Source organism: Neolamprologus multifasciatus, chromosome 7, assembly GCF_963576455.1.
Source record: "Neolamprologus multifasciatus chromosome 7, fNeoMul1.2, whole genome shotgun sequence".
In the NCBI taxonomy this organism is placed as follows: domain Eukaryota; kingdom Metazoa; phylum Chordata; class Actinopteri; order Cichliformes; family Cichlidae; genus Neolamprologus; species Neolamprologus multifasciatus.
The window spans coordinates 63,141,726-63,162,989 of NC_140445.1; the positions used below are offsets into that span (position 1 = coordinate 63,141,726).

Sequence of the window (21,264 nt, forward strand, 5' to 3'; positions counted from 1 at the left end):
AAGCCTCTGGGTTTTTGTTTCTTCTTATGGGCTCGTTGGTCTGTGGTCTGTATTTGTATAGCGCTTTACTAGTCCCTAAGGACCCCAAAGCGCTTTACACTATACACAGTCATCCACCCATTCACACACTGGTGATGGCAGCTACATTGTAGCCACAGCCGCCCTGGGGCGCACTGACAGAGGCAAGGCTGCCGGACACTGGCGCCACCGGACCCTCTGACCACCACCAGTAGGCAACGGGTGAAGTGTCTTGCCCAAGGACACAACGACCGAGACTGTCGGTGCCGGGGCTCGAACCAGCAACCTTCCGATTACAAGACGACCTCCCAACTCTTGAGCCACGATCGCCCACATTCATCAAAATGCAGCTATTTCCATTGAGCCGATTTATTTTAACTTGCCAGCAGACTACAACAGTAACGACCCCCAATTACTATCATATCATGTTCAAGTCCTTCCATTTAAATAAAAAAATCTAGCCCACTTCTGATTCAGGGCCGGAGATGCAAACTTATTTTTGGTAAAAAACAAGTCAAATAGAGTCCTGAAATCCGTTCAGTCTAATCACAGTTTTTTTCTCTGCTTTTGTTCTTTTGCCTTTTTTGATTTGTAGAAATGTGTTTCGCAAGCTGTTGTCCCACACAGAGAAAGGGAAAGGAGATGTCTTGTCATTGGAAGAGATTCTCGCAGAAGGCTCAGAGCTGGAAGGCAGAAGCATGTCTCAGATGGATCTGATCAGAACTGGAAAAGCCAAACTTAAAGCTCTGAAGGAAGCCATGTACCACAGTGCTGAACACGGGCATGTAGACATCACCATAGATATACGGAGTCTCGGTGGGTTTTCTGGAAATGCATGCATGCGACTTCTACACTATCTCACATTGTATGAAATGGCACATTCTTTATTTCATATTGGTGTACTTGTGAAACTTAGGAGTCCCGTGGACTTTGCACACTTGGCTGGAGTCTCTGCGCACATGTTTCCATCAGCACCGCCGACCTCTGATCCAGGGTCTTCTGAAAGAGTTCAGCTGCATTGAGGAAGAGGAGTACACCGAGGAGCTCATTACGCATGGCCTGCCTCTTATGTTCCAGATCCTCAGAGCCAGCAAGGTACTGCCCTGTGTGTGTTTCCTGTTAACATAAAACACAGGCAAGTGTCACGACATATTGGATCATTACCGTAAAAGTAAGAACATTTTCTTCAGAGCTACACTTTAGTCTCCATCCTCTTAAGTGTCTGCTCTTCACTAAACCACAGTCATGTCCTCCTCTTTTTTTGTAGTAATGCTATTACATAGTCAGGTCATCAGCTTCACAGTGACCGACAGAGCCCCAGTGGCTTACTCAATATCTATTACGTAAAATGATAATGATTTCTGGTAGACGCCCGTTCCTCTCTGTTGCAGTTTATCATATTAGGCCCTCGTCTCATTACTTCAGCTTAGGATCCCTTGGTAGGCAATGTTAGAGTTCACCCAGCTCATTGTTGTCCTTGTCCTGACACTCATCTTAGCTTTGTCTACTGTGACTTAAGCTTCATAATGCCCTGATGGCATGATAGGTTAGCTGTCATTGCTGATATGAGAAAAAAAAAGTGTGCACACACTCATAAATGAAATACACAAGCAGAGCCACAGAGACTCACGTGCATGGGTCTGATACCAGCAGCGTACCTCTCTCACATGCACACACGCACATACTCATATACTCGCACACTCCAAACATGCTATGCTTCGCTGGATTGCTGCAGCGTCAGTCCTTGTTTCTGTCTTGGTTGATGTATGGCTCGGGCCACTGGCCCTCATCTCTGAGAGAGGCTCTGCTTGCATCACCTTGAGGTCCGCAGACATCAAGGTACAGGCTGTTTGTCTTTTCTGTACCAGACACTCTGTTGCCATGTTCCTCTGAAGCATTCATTCAGCCTCTTAGTGTTTAGTTCATTTTAGATGACGTTGATTAAATGTATATCTGTATATCTCTACCTCGCTGCTTCTCTCTTGTCAGCATAGAAAATTTTGAAGACAATGCAGAAATACTTATTTGTTAGACGTTTGTTGCATTCAAGCAGGATGACTGCACACATGAGGCTTGTGCTGTAGCATGCTTCTACCCCTCCTTACCTTCACTTTGCCTCTGCACACACACAAGTGAAAAGTTTAGAAGGGTAAGAAAATCTTCTGTCTTTTTCTCTTAATCTCACTCCTACAGTAGCTCAGCCTGTCGCTGTATTTCCCACCACAGCAACCTCTAAGGACGTGTGGGTGTGAAAAATAAGTCTGAAATCTACCTGATCCCCTTGTAATGTGTGAAATATCCATAAATACAAGTTTTACTGGAACAACTGCTTGAATGAAGTGGATGCTAAGCCTGCTGCAGAAGTTTAACCTCTCTTGGTATTTGTGTCGGGGCTGTTTGTGTGGGAGAGGCGCGCCGTGCAGTCTGTGCTTATGCTCTTACATAACATAGACTCCTGGATGCTGGCTTAGCATGATGCATCCAAGGTGAGCTCTGCTTACCCTCTTCTGTCACTCTGTCTGTGTTTTGTCAGAATGAAGTGATCAGCCAGCAGCTGGCTGCGATCTTCACTCAGTGTTACGGCCCTTACCCCATCCCCAAACTGGCAGAGATCAAGAAGAAGCAGTCATCACGTTTGGGTGAGCATATTTCTTCATCATTTCATTTAATTATTAAAGTGTAATCACATACATACAGGCACGCAGCAGGAGCATCAGAATCATTTGTCTTGTCTTTTTTAGTCTGCCCTTACTAGTAAATGCAGATTAGAAAGTGTGCGTGACACCATCTAGTGTTCAGAAACTGGAATAGAACTTTTCAGGTCAATACAATAGGGCTGCCACAAACGATTATTTTGATAGTCGACTAGTCACCGATTTTTGCCATTAGTCGACTAATCAGATCATCATCCATTGGACGTACAGCATACAGCTTATTGCACCAGCGCATCTGCTCTTATATAACTATCACTAGCTTACAGCTTTAAGTGTTTAAGGTATGTGCTAACTAAAAATAAAGAAAAGATGATAGTTTATTAAATTTTAATGAAATTTGTAGATTGTTTCAGTGAAGTTTAATAAACTCCTTGCTATCTAAAATATAACAGGACACCGGAGTATATTCTCCAGCATCTCACACTTCTGATAATCAGCTGTCTGCTTGATGTTTATTCAGCTGTGTAAAAACTATAACTTTAAGCTCAGCCAAACCGATTTACTCAGGAACAAATAAAATACTAAAAAAAGCCAAACAATAACATTTTTAAGTTATCTAAGTGACTTATATATCATGTTTAACCTGAGTAGCGACAGACGGTGGTGGGTTTGAAAACGATTTGCGGGAGTCCGGTGTTCTCACGGGCTCTAGCGAGCCTAGCCCCCGGCTAGCTATCGAGCTAGTGGCTAACAGACGTCTCCGAAAACATCGGAGCGCTTTTAAAAATATGTGGTGTCTTGATAAACTGAGCAGATATTTGAGGTTTACACAGCTACATTCTCGCCTGAAAATATGTTAAACGTTTATTTTGTGACCCAGAAAGAATAATAAGAGTAATATTAAAACTAACTAGCTGCCGCCATTGTTGGAAACTGAGCTGGGCTGCGCTATGAATTCTGGGGCACAGCTACTTCTTCTTCTTCTTCGGGGTTTAACGGCAGCTGGCATCCTTGTACATGCAGTGCTGCCATCTTCTGTTTCAGTCCGTTATTACACTCTTAAATCCTACTACTTGTTCCTGCGTCATTTGTGATCTTACAAAGCTTCAAACGACGCCTTGACTATTAAATTAATCGTCGCCGATTCTGATAGTCGACGTAATCGTGACTAGTCGACTAATCGTGGCAGTCCTACAATACAATCAACTGCATGGAGCTGAAATGGGTCTAGAACGAGGAACAAGGCCAAGTTGAACACTCCATTTGCTCTTTTTATGAAAATCAGAAAAACATAAAGTTTTTCTGGTCATGTGTCTTTCAGATCCCCACTTCCTGAACAATAAAGAAATGTCTGATGTGACCTTTTTGGTGGAGGGGAAACCTTTTTATGCCCACAAAGTTCTGCTTTTCACAGCTTCCAACAGGTATTTAAACCTCTGCCTTTAAAATGCACTTGTAGAATGTTTACACAGTATATGTTGTAACCCTAAGGTCCTGCTAAATATGATTACCCCAACTCTGACTTGTTTTTAATATAGCAAAATACTTTTGATTTAATGTGTTTTTGAGTTCTGATGTTTTGAACTTTATCAGGTGAATCTCTAGTCTTTTTTTCTTCTTCTGTAATCTTGAAGGGATTTTTAACTCTATTTTATTTTATTTTATTTTATTTATTTATACCAAAGTAGTGTATAAGTAAAGGCACATAAGGCAAATTATATATAAACAATATTATAGAAAGAAGTAATACAATGCCAGTTAATTTGGTCTCCACTCTTGTGTATTCTCCCTGCTGTTGTATGTTAGTAGTGTTTATTTCCATTCAGTGAGTTCTTAAAACATGACCAAGTTAACCAACCCGTGATATTTCTCTCCTTTTGTCTCTTTATCATTCTCTACAGATTCAAAACTCTTCTAGCTAACAGACCATGTGGTGAAAACACGTGCATTGAAATCAGCAATGTCAAATTTCAAATATTTCAGGTAGTGTTATGTTTTGACGAGGCAGACATTTTAAGTAAATGTTAGCCACATGTTCCTTTAAATATATATGTTGTGTTTTCTTTTCCATCTGTAAATAATGGATCTTATCTCATCAGCTTGTCATGCAGTATCTGTACTGTGGAGGGACAGACGCTCTGCACATCAGGAACACTGATGTTATGGAGGTTAGATCATTAGTGTCTTGAGTAACGAATCATAAACATGTCTATCATCATTTCGTTTTAGTTAAATAAAAAAGCTACAATTTGAACTTGAATTTTGAGTTGTTTTGTTGTTGTTTTTTCAGCTTCTGTCAGCAGCAAAGTTTTTCCAGTTGGAGGCGCTGCAAAGGCATTGTGAGATCATCTGCTCTAAGAACATCAACACAGACACTTGTGTTGAGATCTACAATCACGCCAAGGTAAAAATTAACACTGTGCTGTGAGGCATTTTGAGGTGTCGCAGTGGTGCTCAAGTGACGTAAAATCAGTGATATTCTGAAAAAGCTGATATATATTCTCCCTGTCCTTCAGTTTCTCGATGCTCCAGATCTAGCATCCTACATAGAGGGTTACTTTCTGAAGAATATGGTAATCCTGATTGAGTTGGAGCCCTTCAAACAGCTGCTGTATGACGCACCACCCGACAGCCCCGGCTGTGACATCCTGCGCGACTTGGAGAAAACCTTGGCTATTCGCATCCAGTCCATCCACCTGTCCTCCTCCAAGGGATCAATTGTCTGAACCTGTGTTTCCTAAACCCAGAAACTAAGAAGATTTAGCAGAGAGCAATCAGAGCTGTGACACTATATTTATATGCATCTGAGCGATGAATGACTTCGAGGTGAAATCAGGTGACGCCATGACGCTCATCAGTTGCTAAAATGCTTCTTGTTAGCACAGATGGTTAACACGTCTGTCTGTCCGCCTTGTCGATATATGTCTACTAACATGACATTCATACGATAGCTGTACAGTATTATGCCACAACTTGCCAATAACATATATGACTGTAACGCCGTCCCTTATTCAGCATAAATCTATCAGCTACGTAGTGTTACACTCTGTTACATGTCAAACTGATCAGGATCAGCTGAGGCTACAGAAACTCAGAGAACATTCAATTGATGTAATGAGGTAATAAACAACATCAGCATAATGTGATAAGCCATCAGTTTATCCCTGGATATGAGGAAGGAAGTTCAGCCTCACGTTTTTATTTGCCTACACATGTGGCCCCTGTACAGACAAGTTCATTTGTATATTTGTCCGTCACTTACTGTAGACCTGAGATGATTAATCCCTAAAGCCAAACAAGACAACCAGCTGTAATGTGACTGAAGCACGTGACTTTAGGCAACTTGGTGGGAAAGAGGACTTGTTCTTTTACCGTAACTCTGTAAATATTGTTCATAAAAACAGAGCTATTGATAATGTAAGTTAATGTATATATCCACAGATGTTTTCTCATGTGTCTTACTGTTACTGTATTGCTGTAAAAACAAAAAAGCTCATCTTTTAAATATCTATGCTTAAATGTTGCATGTCAGAGGAGTGACTTGTTTTTATGTTTGAACTGTTGGACGATTACATCGAGGACCTGGTTCCACACTACCTTCGTCCTCAGCATGGGTCACTATAAATGTGTTGCGGTCAAACGGTGTCATCATTGTGCGCGCAAGAGGCGTTGGGTCTGTTTAGTCCTAAAACTGAGAATGTTACGATATCAAATGTTCTCCAAGGATTGTGAAACCACATTACTTGTATGTGTGTGTGATCTTTCCTCTATAAAGATTAATATCTATGTATTTGCTTTCGGATTTATTTGATGTAGTCTCTGGCCTAAAAATCTGAGCATGGGGACATCTATAATTCTGTCAGATGTAAAATTTAAAGGTTCCCCTGTTAGTATTTTGTTCTCCACGCCTAGAAGGTTAGATCGCAGCTGGTAGGCAGTTTAATGTGGCATCACAAACACATGTGCGAATAAATGAAAAGACACACGCAAAACATGTTAATTCCTCACAACACGCTTAATTCATGGAGTCTCTCAGCCGCTTGTCAGTTCGGGGTATCTGGAGCCTGTAGGCTGTCATAGTGGAAAAAGCAGACTACACCTTGGAAAATTTGTAACTGTTAAAAAAAAGACAACATTTCAGGGTCACATTCCAATCAACCTAATATACTTGTCTTTGGATTGTGGGAGGAAGCATTGAGAATCATAAAGTCAAAGGGAGAACATGCAAACTGCACGCAGGAAAGGCCACAGGACTTCAATACAACAGTGCCAACCGTTACAGCACCAGCTGCCAACCTATTGGAGCCCATCCAATTAATTTGCTAATGTGAGGTTTCTAAGCACCATGCTTCTGTTTTAACAGCACTTTAAATGCTGGCTGTACATATTTGAGTCACCCCCAGGTCAGTGGTATCCCTGAGGGCCAAAAAAACCTCTTAAAGAGGTTTCTGAGCTTCCTGCTCAAAAATGAAATGTCCAAAATTAATTGATTATTTCTATGCAATTACAAACTCTGTGTATACAATCTTGGTAACAAAATAAAGCTAACACTTGTGAAATTTCATCAGAGGTATAAACATTGCAGCAAATATTACTGTGTCAAAGTTATTGGGACTGAACACAGAAAAAGTAAGTAGATCTTATCCTTGCCTAATTTTTTTATTTATTTTCTAGCATATAACCCCTTTAAAAATATGCCTCAGATCACATTTAATTCCAGAAATTCAGTAACCAACATATAAACATAATCTGTGCAAAGATGTATGTTTCTAAAGTGAAGCAGTGAAAAATTACAGCACTGTCAATACATGAATATCCAGACGTTGTATAAAAATGTCAAATTTTGGCACACATTGGACACTATGTCAGTTGAATTCTTTAGGTATTAAAGAGCAGAAATTAATTAATTTTATTAAGAGGCCTAAAAATATTTGTTTTTTCAATATATATTTTTGAAGAATTAACCACGCATTTACATGGCAAAGGGTCTTTTCTCCCGTGTGCATGGAGAGTTTAATTGGCCTCTGGCCCTTTAAAATCTGAGGGGCTGTAACTTTGGTTTCTTTTGGCCAATTTGCATGATTGACACTGCTTTTTAATTGTTTGAGCCAATAGGATCACAGTAATGATGCCATGTTCACTGACTTCAACCAATCAGAAGTTGCAGGGCCAAAACCCACGTGGGACCAAATTTACTGCATTTGGCGCCTTTCCAGTCACGTGTCTGTAGGTGGGTCTAAAATGGAGGTTGTTGACGGAAATAGCCCTGGGGAAGTTGCCACAAAGCTGGAAGGAGGCAGTGATAATACCAATACGTAAAACCAGGGAAAGAAGATACGAAACCAGGAAACTGCAGACCAATAGCATTAACATCCAACGTCTGCAAAATAATGGAGAGAATGATAAATGAAAATTAGTGTTCTATGTAGAAAAGAAAGGATATTTGGCTCAGTATCAGAGTGGAACATGAGATAAGGAAGGCACAAGTGAATAAGGAGAGTGTGCTGGCGGTCTTTTCTGATATTGAGAAAGCATATGATATGATGTGGAGGGAAGGTCTATTGATAAAAATGAGGGAAATGGGTATAAATGGTTGAATGTTCAGATGGGTTAAGGATTTTTTGGAAGGCCGACGAATAATAGTAAAGATTGGGAGGAGTTATTCGGAGAGTTTGCCAATAGAAAATGGAACGCCACAAGGAAGCATAGTTAGCCCGCTATTGTTTAGGAACATAGAGGGTGGAATGGGGTTTTCACTTTTTGCAGACGATGGGGCAATGTGGGCAAGGGGACGACGGTTAGACTTTTTGGTGAAGAAAGTACAGGGGGGCAATCGCAGAAATAGAACAGTGGTCATATAAATGGGGGTTTAAATTCTCAGTTGATAAGACTAAGTTGACGGTTTTTACAAGAAAAAGAGGTGGGGTTGACGTCAGGGTCAGATTATATGGATGGGAATTGGAAAGGGTAAAACTATTTAAATTTGGGGGTTGTGGTTTGATGAAAGGGTGACATGGACTATACATATTCAGAAAATAATAGACAGATGCAAGAAAGTGTTGAATGTAATGAGGTGCTTAGTGGGAACTGACTGGGGGGCTGATAGGAAATCTTTAAAAGCTATGTATATACTGGGTTGATTAGGTTACTATTGGATTATGGGTGTATAGTATATAATTCTGCTGCCAGAACAAGTCTTCGTAAGTTAGATAGTATCCAAAATCAAGCGTTAAGACTTTGCTCAGGTGCATTCAAAACAACATCTGCAGCAGCACTACAGGTTGAAATGGGGGAAATGCCATTACAAATAAGAAGAGAGCACCTGACATTGAATTACTGGGCAAGTTTACAAGGACATGGTCACAATCATCCGACAAAAACTGTTTTCCAACCATGCTGGGAAAAAGAGAAAACGCAATTGAAGAGCTTTGGGTGGACAGTGGGACAGAAAGCAGCTGAACTTAATCTGGACAAGATAAACATAAGTCAAACAGCACCGTTGCCTACAATACCACCATGGATGCTCAGTAGTAGATTTCACATTGTTAAAGAAAAAGACCAAGGAGAGGGGTGTTATCTTAAATTCGCATACAGTGCAGGAATATATTAATCAGTATTATAGTTATGTCAAAATCTACACAGATGCATCAAAGAATACAGCCAACCCAAAGTGGGATAGCCTTTATAGTTCCTGGATTTAATATCAAGGTGGGGAAAAGGATCAGTGGCCAATTGTCAGTATACACAGGTGAAATGGTTTCCATATTGTTAGCAGTCCAGTGGATTGAGGAAACGAAACCACTAAGATCTGTGGTATGCTCAGACTAGAGCTCATCACTGGCCAGCTTGCAAGACAGCCACTCAGACTGCAGACCTGACATTCTGATAGAGATCCAGCAAACATTGTTCAGACTTGTTATGATGGGGCTTGTGGTCACATTCTTATGGGTACCAGCGCATCATGGAGGTAAAGGAAATGAAATGGCAGATAGGACAGCAAAAGTCGCAACAAGGAGACCGATGGTAGATATGGTTATTAGTGTGAGTAGGACGGAGCTCAAGAGCAGAACACGACACAAAATGAAGGAAAGGTGGCAAAAGCAATGGGAGGAGGAGAGGAAAGGGCGATGGCTGTACAACATCCAAAGGAAAGTGGGGGAAATGAGAAGTACAGGACGAAACAGGAGAGAGGAGACGATTATATCTCGACTGAGATTTGGACACACTGGCTTAAATAGCACATTATTTTTAATAGGTAAACACTGTACAGGGGAGTGTGACTGCAGTAGGGAACAGGAAACAATAGAACATATTTTATTGCATTGTCAGAAGTATGATATGGAAAGGAGACAACTGATCAAAAAGCTGGACGATATGAAAGTGAAGTTGGGCTTGTTTGATTTATTTTGCATGAGCTCTTTAAGTGAAAGTTATTAGGCTGTATTTTGGTTTTTAAGGCAGACCCATTTGTTCGGGAGAATTTGAATATTTTATTTATTTATTTATTTATTTAGTCATTTCGGTCCACACCAGTTGGTGGCGGTAATGCACCATTTTGCTGTTTGCCAACTGCCAATAAACCCTATACAGAAGAAGAAATAGCCCTGGCAGGGCTATTTCGCTGTGGTAACTGCTGATAATCACGAGGCTACCGGCTACCTGCAAAAATAATGAAGGAAATCAGATGGTAAGCCAATTTCTGTCTTAGCGCATTTGTGCCGCTATGTGTTTTTGTGGTCTTCTTTTGTGGCTCTTTCACTGGTCAGAGCGTGGTGAAACTTGGTGTTTGGAATTGGTGATAGTTCTGGAAGATAACTAGCCTTTCTTTAGCCTTTACATGAAGTCTGAAGAATTTCTGGTTTGGTTTTGTTTGTTTAGTGGACTTTGTCACTTTTACGTAACTGCTCGTTTAATCATGGCTTGTTTTCGTTGTGTTTGGTGGTTGTAGAAATGATTTATATGAGATTTTAGCTGAGATTCGGAGGTTTCTGTGGATACCACACATGCCGGGACTTATATTTCTGACCCCTTGTTATAACCGTCCTCCTTTTTTTCGGTACAGGGGGCGTGGGGCTTAAGTGGCTAAATTACAGCTGTGGCAATGTGCAAATTTTGCAATGACAGAAGAAGAGACCTGGCCTGGTAGGGACCCATCCAACTAGTGATGTGCGAATCATGAACCAATCGTTCAATACTCGAGAATCACTTTACTGACTCGTGAATCATGATTCACAAGCCCAGCTGACTCACTGACTCATCCCTGTTGCTGTTAGCAAACTAATTTAATTAGTAGAAATATATGTAGATTATAATTCAAATTGTGTGGGAAAAAAGCAACAGCCAGTTTCTTAACAAAAACATTGCTGCTCTGAACTGGAAGAAAATCCCTGAGTAGAAAGCTCACATCAAGACAATAGCTCCTCGGTTCACAGTAGCATCGCTGTGCTAACATGCTAACAGCACATTTGAGTCACTCACCCCCTCCCTCACCCCCTCCCTCCCTGTGCTGAATGTAGCATAAACAATCACTCACTCACTCACCCCCTCCCTCATGGCTCACAGCTTCTTCTTCTTCTTCTTTTTCTTCTTCTTCTTGGTTGGCAAACCAAGAAGAAGGAACAGCTCAGTGGACATTTAGATGAGAAAACATATATTTGACACATTTGGGGAAAATACTAATTAAGAAAAATAAAAATAAATAAAATGAATGTTCCCTTTAGAAATCTTTTTTTTGCTCCTTTTTGCTCTATAAAAATAGTTGTTTTTCTTTTTCAATCACTCATCTTAGCTGTAGGATTTACATGAAAAGAGAAACAAATTAAGTTTGAGTGAAAATGTACATTTTTTGCACTCTCTGGTCAACTGACTCAGTGACTCAAATGACTCAAAAAAAACGATTCACTTTGGTGAGTGACTCATTCAAACTCAATTCAGTAAAAAGAATCACATTTTACCATCACTACATCCAACTTGGTCTTGAGTACTGTTCCTGAAATAAACATGGTCTCTGTTATTTCCAGAGTAATAAAGTTTATTTTAATAAAGACAGTCCAGCTATATGCTATCAAATATGTTATGAAAATAGGAAATATGGTAAAGAAAATACATTATTGTGTATTAGAAACTGTATTTCAAATTTCTAGAGCATTTCTAGAACACCCATTCTGTTGTATTTTTCAGACCAGTGTTAACCAAAGTGTGAGCAGTCACCACCCCATGGGCCATGAAGATACTGCAGGTGGGCCCTAAAAATTGCAGATGTTTAAAAAAAGATAAGATAAGAAGAACTGTATTAATCCCTTATATGCCTTATATGATTCACTATATGAAGTAGGCCACATCTTATGCAAGTCTTTTATAAGTTTTTACTATTTCTTTTCCATATGGGATAATTTAACAAGTAAACTTTTGTAATCCTTAATCCTCTTGGATCTTAACCTGAATCTTAATCTAAAGCTGTTGATGGAGAATCAAGTTCAACATCAGTCACAAGTAAAGACTTGGGTGGGCTGCAGAAGATATTTGCATTTCAAACTCGGGCAGTGGCAGTCTGACGTTTGGGAATGATTGTTTTGTGCGAATTTAAGCACTGGCCAGATGTGCTTAAAATGTCAAAGTGGTTTGTGGAGTAGAATGGAGTTAGAGTGGGAAACAGACAGATGCTAATCAGAGTGGAAAAATTAGTTAGACTTAAGTATATCCCTAAAAGTCAAGAGGAACAAGAGAAACAAAGGCTTTTAGAGTGAACAGTTTGTTCTTTTAAAGTTTACACTTCTACAAAAAAGGCTAAAAGCCTTTGTCGCAGACATGCATCCATTTAAAATTACTGTCAAGACAATAGCAGTGCCATTAGAGTAGCTGCTTTTTCATGCCACCCTCCAAACCTAATACTGACATTAATTTATCTTCATTGGACATAAATATCACGAGTAGAATAATACTCTGTTTTGATTTGTTATATTAATATTTGGATATTGATTTGTGTCTCATTCAATCAGTGTTTTCCCGACCCTCTGCCTTCTCCAAGGGCAGTTTCAAAATGCTCTCTGAGTGGTCATGGTATTTGCAGTGTGTGTGTGCGCGTGTGTTGTGTTTTGGGCAGGGAATGGCAAGGGCTGTGGTGACAGCAGTTGTTAAGGAGTCGCCATGGTTACCACCACCAAGGAACAATGTTGAACTGAGAATGCTCGGCTGTGTTAACGACTGAAAGGAATCCCGAGGTGCTCACATATGTAGACATTTAAACACGGACACGATTAACACACACCCACAAAATGTTGTTATCCAATTGGATTTAGTCCTTAATGAGTCATTAAGAGATTCTTATATGGAGCAGAAATGATCCATCATCAGATTAGCCGTGTCACACAAGGGACCATGTGATTAGGCCATGGAAATGTCTCTGTCGCCTCTTTTCTAAAGCACTGCTGGGCATCTTAATTTAGTGGGCTGTGGAGTGCAGTGAAACACTAAGTAACAGAGGGAAGTTGTGAGGGGGAACACAACAGGGGGACGCACTCAGCTGTAGGCAAAAAACAACAGTTTGATTCTGCACTTGTGCGAATTTCTACTTGCTATGAATGTGACTTTCTAAATTTCTTATGTGCTCAGTTCTGAAGGCCTATTGTTCAGTTTTGTGAGTGCCTTGATGTGCATGTGTGGCTGCATGGGCAAAAAGGAGGGTAAAGAGGGTGTTTGCCCTTCTAACTCTGCCCCCAGCGCGAGCCCCTTCATCCTCCCCTTGTTGTCATGCACAGCCGCTCTCTCTTTGGCACAAAGTAGGCTGGCAGCACAAGAGCCATGTGTTTTAGCTCCACGCTTTGATGGGTTCAAAAAACTTTTCAGAACTGTTTCTGAGTAACGCCGTGTAACGGGAAAGAAAGAGAGGAAAAGGAAAAGAGGGGGAGAGCGGGGGTGCAAGAGGCTGCAAGTTGCGAGGGAGAGAGATGGGGAGCAGAAGGAGCTTCGAGCAAAGACAAACTGTCTTCTTTGTGGTTATATGATTCCAGTTGTTGAAGGATACATTTCCTGGGAAATAACTAGGAAGATTTTGCGAGACAAACAACAGCAGGTGAGTTCAGACAAGCAAAGAAGAAGCAGTGGAATGTAGAGTAAGTTCTCTTGGCTTGAACTGACAGAAACAAGTGGAGGGGTGTGGGGTGTTTTTGTTACACTGCATGATTAGTAGCCTAATGGCATACTTTCTCTTTATTTAATGTGATTTTAATTGATTTTCCCCTGAAAGCCCCGATCTGAGAGCTCCGATTGCCATCATCACTTTTTACAATTACTGGACCTCTTGTTGAAAGGAACGATCGTAAAGAGAAACATGATGAGAAGACAAAGAGCTTGTCCTTGTTTGGAATGTGATATTGTTTTTTCATTCTTTCCCACAGGGTGTTTTCTTCACTCCATACTTTTCATCCTGCTACTGAAGCAAGCCTCCAGCCACTTGAACAATGCAGCGCGAGGAGCTGTCGGCCAGAGAGGAGTTCACCTACACCCACATGCCCACTCTGGAGAGAGGAAACGGGACACTGGGACGACGGGGTGACCGGGGAGCTGAGAGAAGGCCAGACCGAGGGGAGCGGGATAGGTCTGAACGGGACAGCTACACAGTGGACGTGAGGGCCAGTGACCTGCAGCTGGCCCAGCCGGAGCCCCTAAAGCACCCCTGCTTCAGCTACAGGGCCTGGCTCTACAGTGTCCTCATAGGGGTGAGAGGAAAGACAGTCAGGGGAAGCAACGGAAGCACACTACAGGATTTTTCTATTTAGTCCATAACACACAGATTTAAAGTTTGGGGTCATTCCTTTTTTTGAGTAGCCCCAATCTTGAAATTTTGAGTGAGAAATGGCAACAAGAAATCCTGTTTTGTGCTTCCACAAGGAAAGAACACCATGATGGGGTTGCTTCAATAATTAAAATGTTAGCAGATCAATTTTGGGCATGTGTATTGTGTTACACTATTTAGACAAAAATATTGGACCGCCTAAAAGCTCTTTTAGGACATCCCATTCTAAATCTGTAGGCATTTTAAGGACTTTGTGCCCCTCCTTTAGCAACTATAATACCTTCCACTCTTCTGAGAAGCCTTTTATATAGAAAGTCTGGCCGTGGAAATGTTTGCCCATTCATCCAAAAGATCATTTAGGTTGGACACTAATGCTGGAATAGATGACGTGGCTGAAAATCTCCCTTATAGTTCATCCCAAAGGTGCTCTGTGGGGTTGAGGTAAGGCCAGTCACTTTCTTCCACTTCAAGCTCACCTAGCCAGTCCTTACTTTGTGCACTGAAGCACAGTCATGCTGGAACATAAAAGGGCCTTTCCCATGAAGTTAGATGCACATAATTGTCATGGTAATTATCAAGACTTCTCTGCACTGGAACTGGAAGGGAGCCAAAGGCCAACCCCATATTATTATTGAGTTCAGTGATTAAGAGATGTGGCCCAATACTCTTGTGCACATAGTGTAAGTGTGAGCAGACACACCAAGCTCAATGCAAGGATCAAAGCGGGGGAAAATTTGAAAGTTTTGCAGTGTGTAAATTGCTGCACATTGGAAGAAGCTGAACTATACAGACACTACCCTAGATAGAAATGAAGTTTGGTTAACTAAAAGTAGTCTCAAATACTTTGTAAAATGAAAAAGATCATGCTGACTACACTAATGTATATGATAAAATCTAATACATACTTGTAAACGCTACATGCCAGAAAATTGTTGCTCAAACTAAAACCAAATTGTGTTTATTGCAAAGAAAAACGTACCCACTTTGTCGCAGATCATACTAGAAACATACCTATGTATTTCTGGTAAATTGCAGGTATATCAGTTGTGATTATTTAGTGTTTATCAGTCAGACACCTGCCCACCAGACGCAAGAGTCTTGGTGAGGCTGTTGCACCAGGCAGGATTATGCAGTTGTAGGGCTGCCACGATTAGTTGACTATCAAAATCGTCACGACTGATTTAATAGTCGAGGCGTCACTTGAAGCTTTGGAAGATCACAAAAGACACAGGAATAAGTAGTAGGATTTAAGAGTGTAATAACGAACTGAAACAGAAGATGGCAGCACTGCATGTACAAGGATGCCAGCTGCCGTTAAACACCGAAGAAGAAGAAGAAGAAGCTCTGTCCCAGAATTCATAGCGCAGCCCAGCTCAGTTTCCAACAATGGCGGCAGCTAGTTAGTTTTAATATTACTCTTATTATTCTTTCTGGGTCACAAAATAAACGTTTAACATACTTTCAGGCGAGAATGTAGCTGTGTAAACCTCAAATATCTGCTCAGTTTATCAAGACACCACATATTTTCAAAAGCGCTCCGACGTTTACGGGACGTCTGTTAGCCACTAGCTCGATAGCTAGCCGGGGGCTAGGCTCACTAGAGCCCGTGAGAACACCGGACTCCCGGTAAATCATTTTCAAACCCACCGCTGTCTTTCGCTACTCAGGTTAAACATATATAAGTCACTTAGATAACTTAAAAATTTTATTGTTTGGCTTTTTTTAGTATTTTATTTGTTCCTGAGTAAATCGGTTTGGCTGAGATTAAAGTTATAGTTTTACACAGCTGAATAAACGTCAAGCAGACAGCTGATTATCAGAAGTGTGAGATGCTCGAGAATATACTCCGGTGTCCTGTTATATTTTAAATAGCAAGGAGTTTATTAAACTTCACCGAAACAATCTGCAAATTTCATTAAAATTTAATAAACTATCATCTTGTCTTTATTTTTAGTTAGCACATACCTTAAACACTTAAAGCTGTAAGCTAATGATAGTTATATAAGAGCAAATGCTGCTGGTGCAATAAGCTGTACGTTTTACATCCAATGGATGATGATCTGATTAGTCGACTAATCGCAAAAATAATCGGTGACTAGTCGACTATCAAAATAATTGTTTGTGGCAGCCCTATGCAGTTGGCTTAGTTACTTCTCAAATGGCACGTGTGTATGAGAGAAGAATTCTTGCACAGTTTTACCTGCTGAATGCATTCATGACCCTTTTAATTGTGTATACATGGCTGTATGTGCGTGTGCGTTGGTGTGTCCTCAGGGCTGTCTGCTCATCACATCTGGTTTCTCTCTGTACTTGGGAAATGTGTTTCCTGTTGCCATGGACTACCTGCGCTGTGCTGCGGGCTCTGTAAGTGACCATCACAGTTACTTTAATCACATGCTGATATTGCTTTGAAAGCTAGCATACCTTGCTGCATATTTCACACTGTTTATACAGGACTCGTGTCAAAAATGTCAGTAATGGTCTTCATAGATAAATTCAGCAGCTCCTTTTTGTTGGTATTCTTCACAGGGCATCCCTGCAGCAATCGCTAGTTTTGCTATTGCCAAGAACAGACATGTTGCAGTGAGTAAACAATGAACTCACCAAAGGCTAAACAGATAATTATGTCTTAATGGTTTTTAATTGAAGCTTTTACCGAAACACGATACTAATTAGACTCTCGTGTTTCCTTTAAGGTGTCGGATTTTCAAGTGGTCTATGTGTCAACATTTGCTGTAACGACCACATGCCTGGTTTGGTTTGGTTGTAAGCTGGTCTTGAACCCCTCAGCTGTCAATGTAAATCCATCTGTATTGAAAACTACATGTCCTTTTGGATGCACAAACACAAACATTTTGAGTTGTTCTTTTATATTTTGTTTTCTCTTTTAGCGGTTGCGTCTCTGTTCTCGCCCCCTAACATGTTCTGTCTGTTCTCAGATTAACTTCAACCTTATCCTGATGATCTTGTTGGAGGTGTTGATGGCCAGCACTGTCATCCTGTCAGCCCGCTCTGCAGAGGACTGCTGCTGCCACAGGAAGGTGTGTGAGTGTATGCATGTCTACATGGGCGATTTTTTTGTTTTGTTTTTGTTGTTGTTTTTTTTTATATAATTCAAGTATTAGATTTTGCATTTTATAACAGCAAATACAAAGATGCAGCAACCAAAAGCAAGAAGCAAACAAACAAAAAAACAACAACAACAACAACCCCACCCCACCCCAAAAAACAAACAAACAAACAAACAAAACAAAACAAAAACAGTGAGGTTTTAACATATGTTGTATTAAGCTCAAATTTCCCAGTCAGGTAGACATGTAGGTGCAAAAATTGTTCCACTGTTCCACCGCAGCTTCCGTCACATGATGTATTTTTCCCAGCATCTTTTCGCACGCAAGATTCCCAATCATTCTTTCTTTCCACATTTTAAGCGTTGGAGTATGGGAGTCCTTCCAGTGTTCCAAAATGACACGGGCACATGTTACCAATGCAGTACTTAACACTCTAAACTGGTGTTTATTTAATTGCGGCACCTCTCCTTTGTCTTCTAGTAGACATAATTTAGGTGATCTGGGTCGGTTACAAAGTGTCCACCCCTGCAAATAATTCAGTACAGTGTTCCTAACTGGAAAAACCAGCGGGCATTCCCAGAGGGCATGTATCAGAGTACCTTTGGCTTGTTAGCATTTCCAACACAAGTCATCTCTACCAATCCCCATTCTATACAGCCTTGAAGGAGTATAATAATATCTGTTAAGAATTTTGTATTGAATAAATTTCCCCTTGGCTTCCCTAATGTATAATCCATTGTTCGACAATATAGAATCCCATGTACCTTCATCCATCCCATGCTTTTTTCAGGCTCTTATTTATATATATTATTTTTAATCCATGGGCAAGTATTATACCATTTCGAAGCTGTTTGTTGTTGTTTTTGTTTATTTGTTTGTTTTTGCTCCCTTTCATTCTTTCATCCTAAACAATTTTCATTTTTCTATCCATCCTCCAGTCGGGGTCATACGACAGGCCTGTGATTATCAAACCTGCAGTCTTCCCCACTCGGCTCCTTAAAGCATATTCTGTGAGTAAACTTGCATATAAATAAGTATAACTATATAACCTATATATGTATATGTTTTTTTAATCCATAACTAATGTCTGCAACAGGTAATTGAAGTGATTGTAGGAATCTCGGCTGTATTTGGAGGCATTATTGCGCTCAACATGGACGCTTTGTTGCCTGGTCCCTACTTGTCTGTTACATTTTTCTGGATCCTTGTGGCTGTAAGTTGGCTTAATAAAGCTTACTGTTTTTTAAGGCACTTGTGGCCACTCAGAATGATAAGGTATGTTTAAAATGACCAACGAGCACGTTACCTGTTATTCTTTGCAGTGTTTCCCCAGTGCTATTGCCAGTCATGTTGTGTCAGAATACCCTAACAAATGCCTGGTGAGTACAATAATCTGACATCTGCAGGATCTGTGAGATGGATTAGTACAGTGTGAATGTAAAGCTGTTACACCATGGAGTTGGTTTTAAGTGTTTCAGTGTTTTATGACTTTGTTTTCAATCTAAACTTTTTCCTCCTGCTATTTGCTATCATGTGGGTGCAAAATGTCATTGGAGCAGGTATAATTTCATCTCTCTAAATACCACATCTATTTCTTCTTTCTACTGGCTTTTTTTGTTCTTTTTTTCCACCTTTCTTCTTTCTGCTCCCAACCCTGTATCTCTCAGGTGGAGGTGTTGATTGCCATCAGCAGCGTGACGTCTCCTCTGCTCTTTTCAGCCTCTGGCTTCCTCTCTTGCAGTGTGATCAGCTTTATTGAAATATTCCTGCACGATGTGCCTACAGCCAAAGTGAGTCTAAAGTGAAGTGAAAATATATGGTTGTGTTTGTATTTTCAAGAGTTATCCACTTAGCCCTGGCGTCATTAAAAAAAATACAGGAGCTGGGGAAGTAAATTATGAGAAATTACTTTTAAAACTCCACCAATTTCACATATATGTGCTTGTCTCTCTTTGTATCCCAGCAATCCTATGACATATTGCTGCTGATTCTGATGGTGCTGCTGCTGGTGCAGGCGATTCTTACTTCAGCCACTGTGGTGCACTGTGCCACCTACAAAAGTCAGCTTCGCATGGGAGCTCCAGAGTGTGATGACAACATTCAGGCCCAGATGCATTACTGTGAGGTATGCCAGGTAAACACACCCATATGTGCAAATCTTGGTCTTGTCTATATCACTACTTCCAACAACAGACATTTACTGATGAGTATAGCATCAAGGTATACCACATGTAAATGCATATGTATCAATTAATGAACTACATGCAAAAATAGCACAGTACCACTCATGCTCAACACCTGATTCCTCTGAATATTTGCTTTACTTTTCGTCCTCCACAGCAGCAAACATCAAATGGAGCGTTGCAGGATTTTGACAAAGACAGAGCTTGGAAGGCAGTTGTGGTCCAAATGGCTCAATGAAGAGAACATCCAGGAATTTGGTGATAGAAGAAGGGTAAAACAAGCGCTGTAAGCTGCAAATACAAGAGTATAATCAGAAGACAGAGAATATTAGAGCAAGAGGGGAAAGCAGTATTGGAGAGACATGGAAAACTGGAGACTGGAATAAAGAACAAAATACACAAAAATGAAGCAAAGATAGGAGAAAAAAATTGAAACCGTGTACTTTGTTTTGCTTTTGTTAGTGTTTTTTTTCTTACATAGATAATGCTTTTATGTGTGTTTTCCATATTGGTACCACTGTGGTATTTTTTTTGGTCAGGAGATTTAATGTATTTTTACACTGTATGCTAGTTGCATTGAAAATATGCGAGTCAATGGCAAGTAATAGAAAATGTCCCTAGCACAAAACTGAAACATTTCTTTATATATCCTAATTTGAAACAGTTTTCTGCCCGTTCACATGTTGGTGACTAACATGGTGGAAGATGCAACAGATGCAAAAACTAATGAAGTGTATTTAAATCCATGGCAAAGTCTAACTCAGTAGCCAGGTTCCTTGTGTGGTAGTTTTTACAGGAGAACTGCTTTAATATAGCCGATGTGCAGCAGTATCAACTGATGTAAACGATACTAACTGAAAGTATGCCTTGTGCAAAATAAAATGCCATCAGCACTAAGTATGTCAAGAGTAAATTTGTGTACGTGTTGAATGTTTTTTATGAATGGGGAATGTTTTTTTTCTGTGCTGGGAAAACCAAGAACAAGAAAAAAGTCTTCATCTGAAAATAACTTTCATGGAAATGTTGTTCAGATATCATCTTATAATTTGATACCAAGCTTATGTGTGTATCGATTTAATTGCAATAACTTCAGCACCCCTGTGTTTGCATTTGGACATGAAAATTGCCTTCTCATATTGTTATATTTATTAACTTAATTTCCTTCCTTTATTAATTTTCCCGCATCCCTCTGCTCCTGTGTCTGTCTCTGAGCTAGACACCTCATATCTCTTACTCATATTAAAACTATAAAGGAGGAGGAAATGCTGTGGTCACTATAATGATGTCTGGTCAGTTTGGCTTGTCAAATATGAATTATTATTATAGTTATTATTATTATTACTTAAACCGCCACAACAAGACACTTTATCATACTGCAACATGACCAAGAAGAGAGTGAGAGATGGCAGACGGTGAGGTAAGGATACCCTAACCGGTGGAAACCGGCTTGAGTTAAAAGTGTCTGAGACAAAGAAGAGAGAGCATCGATGAAACTGTCCTTGTACAGGAGTGTTGTGCTCTGCAGCAGAAAGTTCACCCGTGAC

The 21,264-nt window shown here is 40.4% G+C and overlaps 2 protein-coding genes across 8 annotated transcripts in view; both read left to right on the forward strand.

Moving 5' to 3' along the window:
- The window catches only part of abtb3b (ankyrin repeat and BTB domain containing 3b), an 88,079-nt gene extending 81,803 nt beyond the window's left edge, over positions 1 to 6,276 (forward strand). For both annotated transcript variants that reach the window (XM_085166608.1, XM_085166607.1), the window contains 8 exons: positions 614 to 834; positions 935 to 1,113; positions 2,552 to 2,657; positions 3,994 to 4,096; positions 4,574 to 4,655; positions 4,772 to 4,840; positions 4,963 to 5,076; positions 5,189 to 6,276. In XM_085166608.1, coding sequence (XP_085022734.1) covers positions 614 to 834; positions 935 to 1,113; positions 2,552 to 2,657; positions 3,994 to 4,096; positions 4,574 to 4,655; positions 4,772 to 4,840; positions 4,963 to 5,076; positions 5,189 to 5,398 — 1,084 coding nt within the window. In that variant the 3' untranslated portion in view covers positions 5,399 to 6,276. The remainder of the gene's footprint in view (positions 1 to 613; positions 835 to 934; positions 1,114 to 2,551; positions 2,658 to 3,993; positions 4,097 to 4,573; positions 4,656 to 4,771; positions 4,841 to 4,962; positions 5,077 to 5,188) is intronic.
- Positions 6,277 to 10,268: 3,992 nt separating this feature from the next.
- mlc1 (modulator of VRAC current 1) lies at positions 10,269 to 20,617 on the forward strand. Of its 6 annotated transcripts, none has more exons than XM_085167873.1 (12): positions 10,269 to 10,359; positions 14,069 to 14,389; positions 16,741 to 16,830; positions 16,996 to 17,049; positions 17,163 to 17,264; positions 17,406 to 17,507; positions 18,476 to 18,547; positions 18,634 to 18,750; positions 18,860 to 18,916; positions 19,205 to 19,327; positions 19,501 to 19,671; positions 19,878 to 20,617. In XM_085167873.1, exons 2-12 carry the CDS (start codon positions 14,132 to 14,134, stop codon positions 19,956 to 19,958), a joined length of 1,227 nt encoding a protein of 408 aa, XP_085023999.1. In that variant the 5' UTR covers positions 10,269 to 10,359; positions 14,069 to 14,131; the 3' UTR covers positions 19,959 to 20,617. The 6 variants fall into 6 exon arrangements, with proteins under 6 accessions (XP_085023999.1, XP_085024000.1, XP_085024001.1 ...); XM_085167874.1 differs by lacking the exon at positions 10,269 to 10,359 and adding an exon at positions 11,853 to 11,910; XM_085167875.1 differs by lacking the exon at positions 10,269 to 10,359 and adding an exon at positions 13,354 to 13,743 and having other exon boundaries at positions 19,881 to 20,617.
- Positions 20,618 to 21,264: the final 647 nt, after the last annotated feature.

Excerpts from the sequence above, each read along its gene's own strand:
- mlc1 (XM_085167873.1), top strand. The coding sequence starts at position 14,132 with ATGCAGCGCGAGGAGCTGTCGGCCAGAGAGGAGTTCACCTACACCCAC. Across the intron at positions 14,390-16,740 it reads TCTACAGTGTCCTCATAGGG|GGCTGTCTGCTCATCACATC; the intron begins GTGAGAGGAAAG and ends GTGTGTCCTCAG. Across the intron at positions 17,508-18,475 it reads ACTGCTGCTGCCACAGGAAG|TCGGGGTCATACGACAGGCC; the intron begins GTGTGTGAGTGT and ends TCCATCCTCCAG.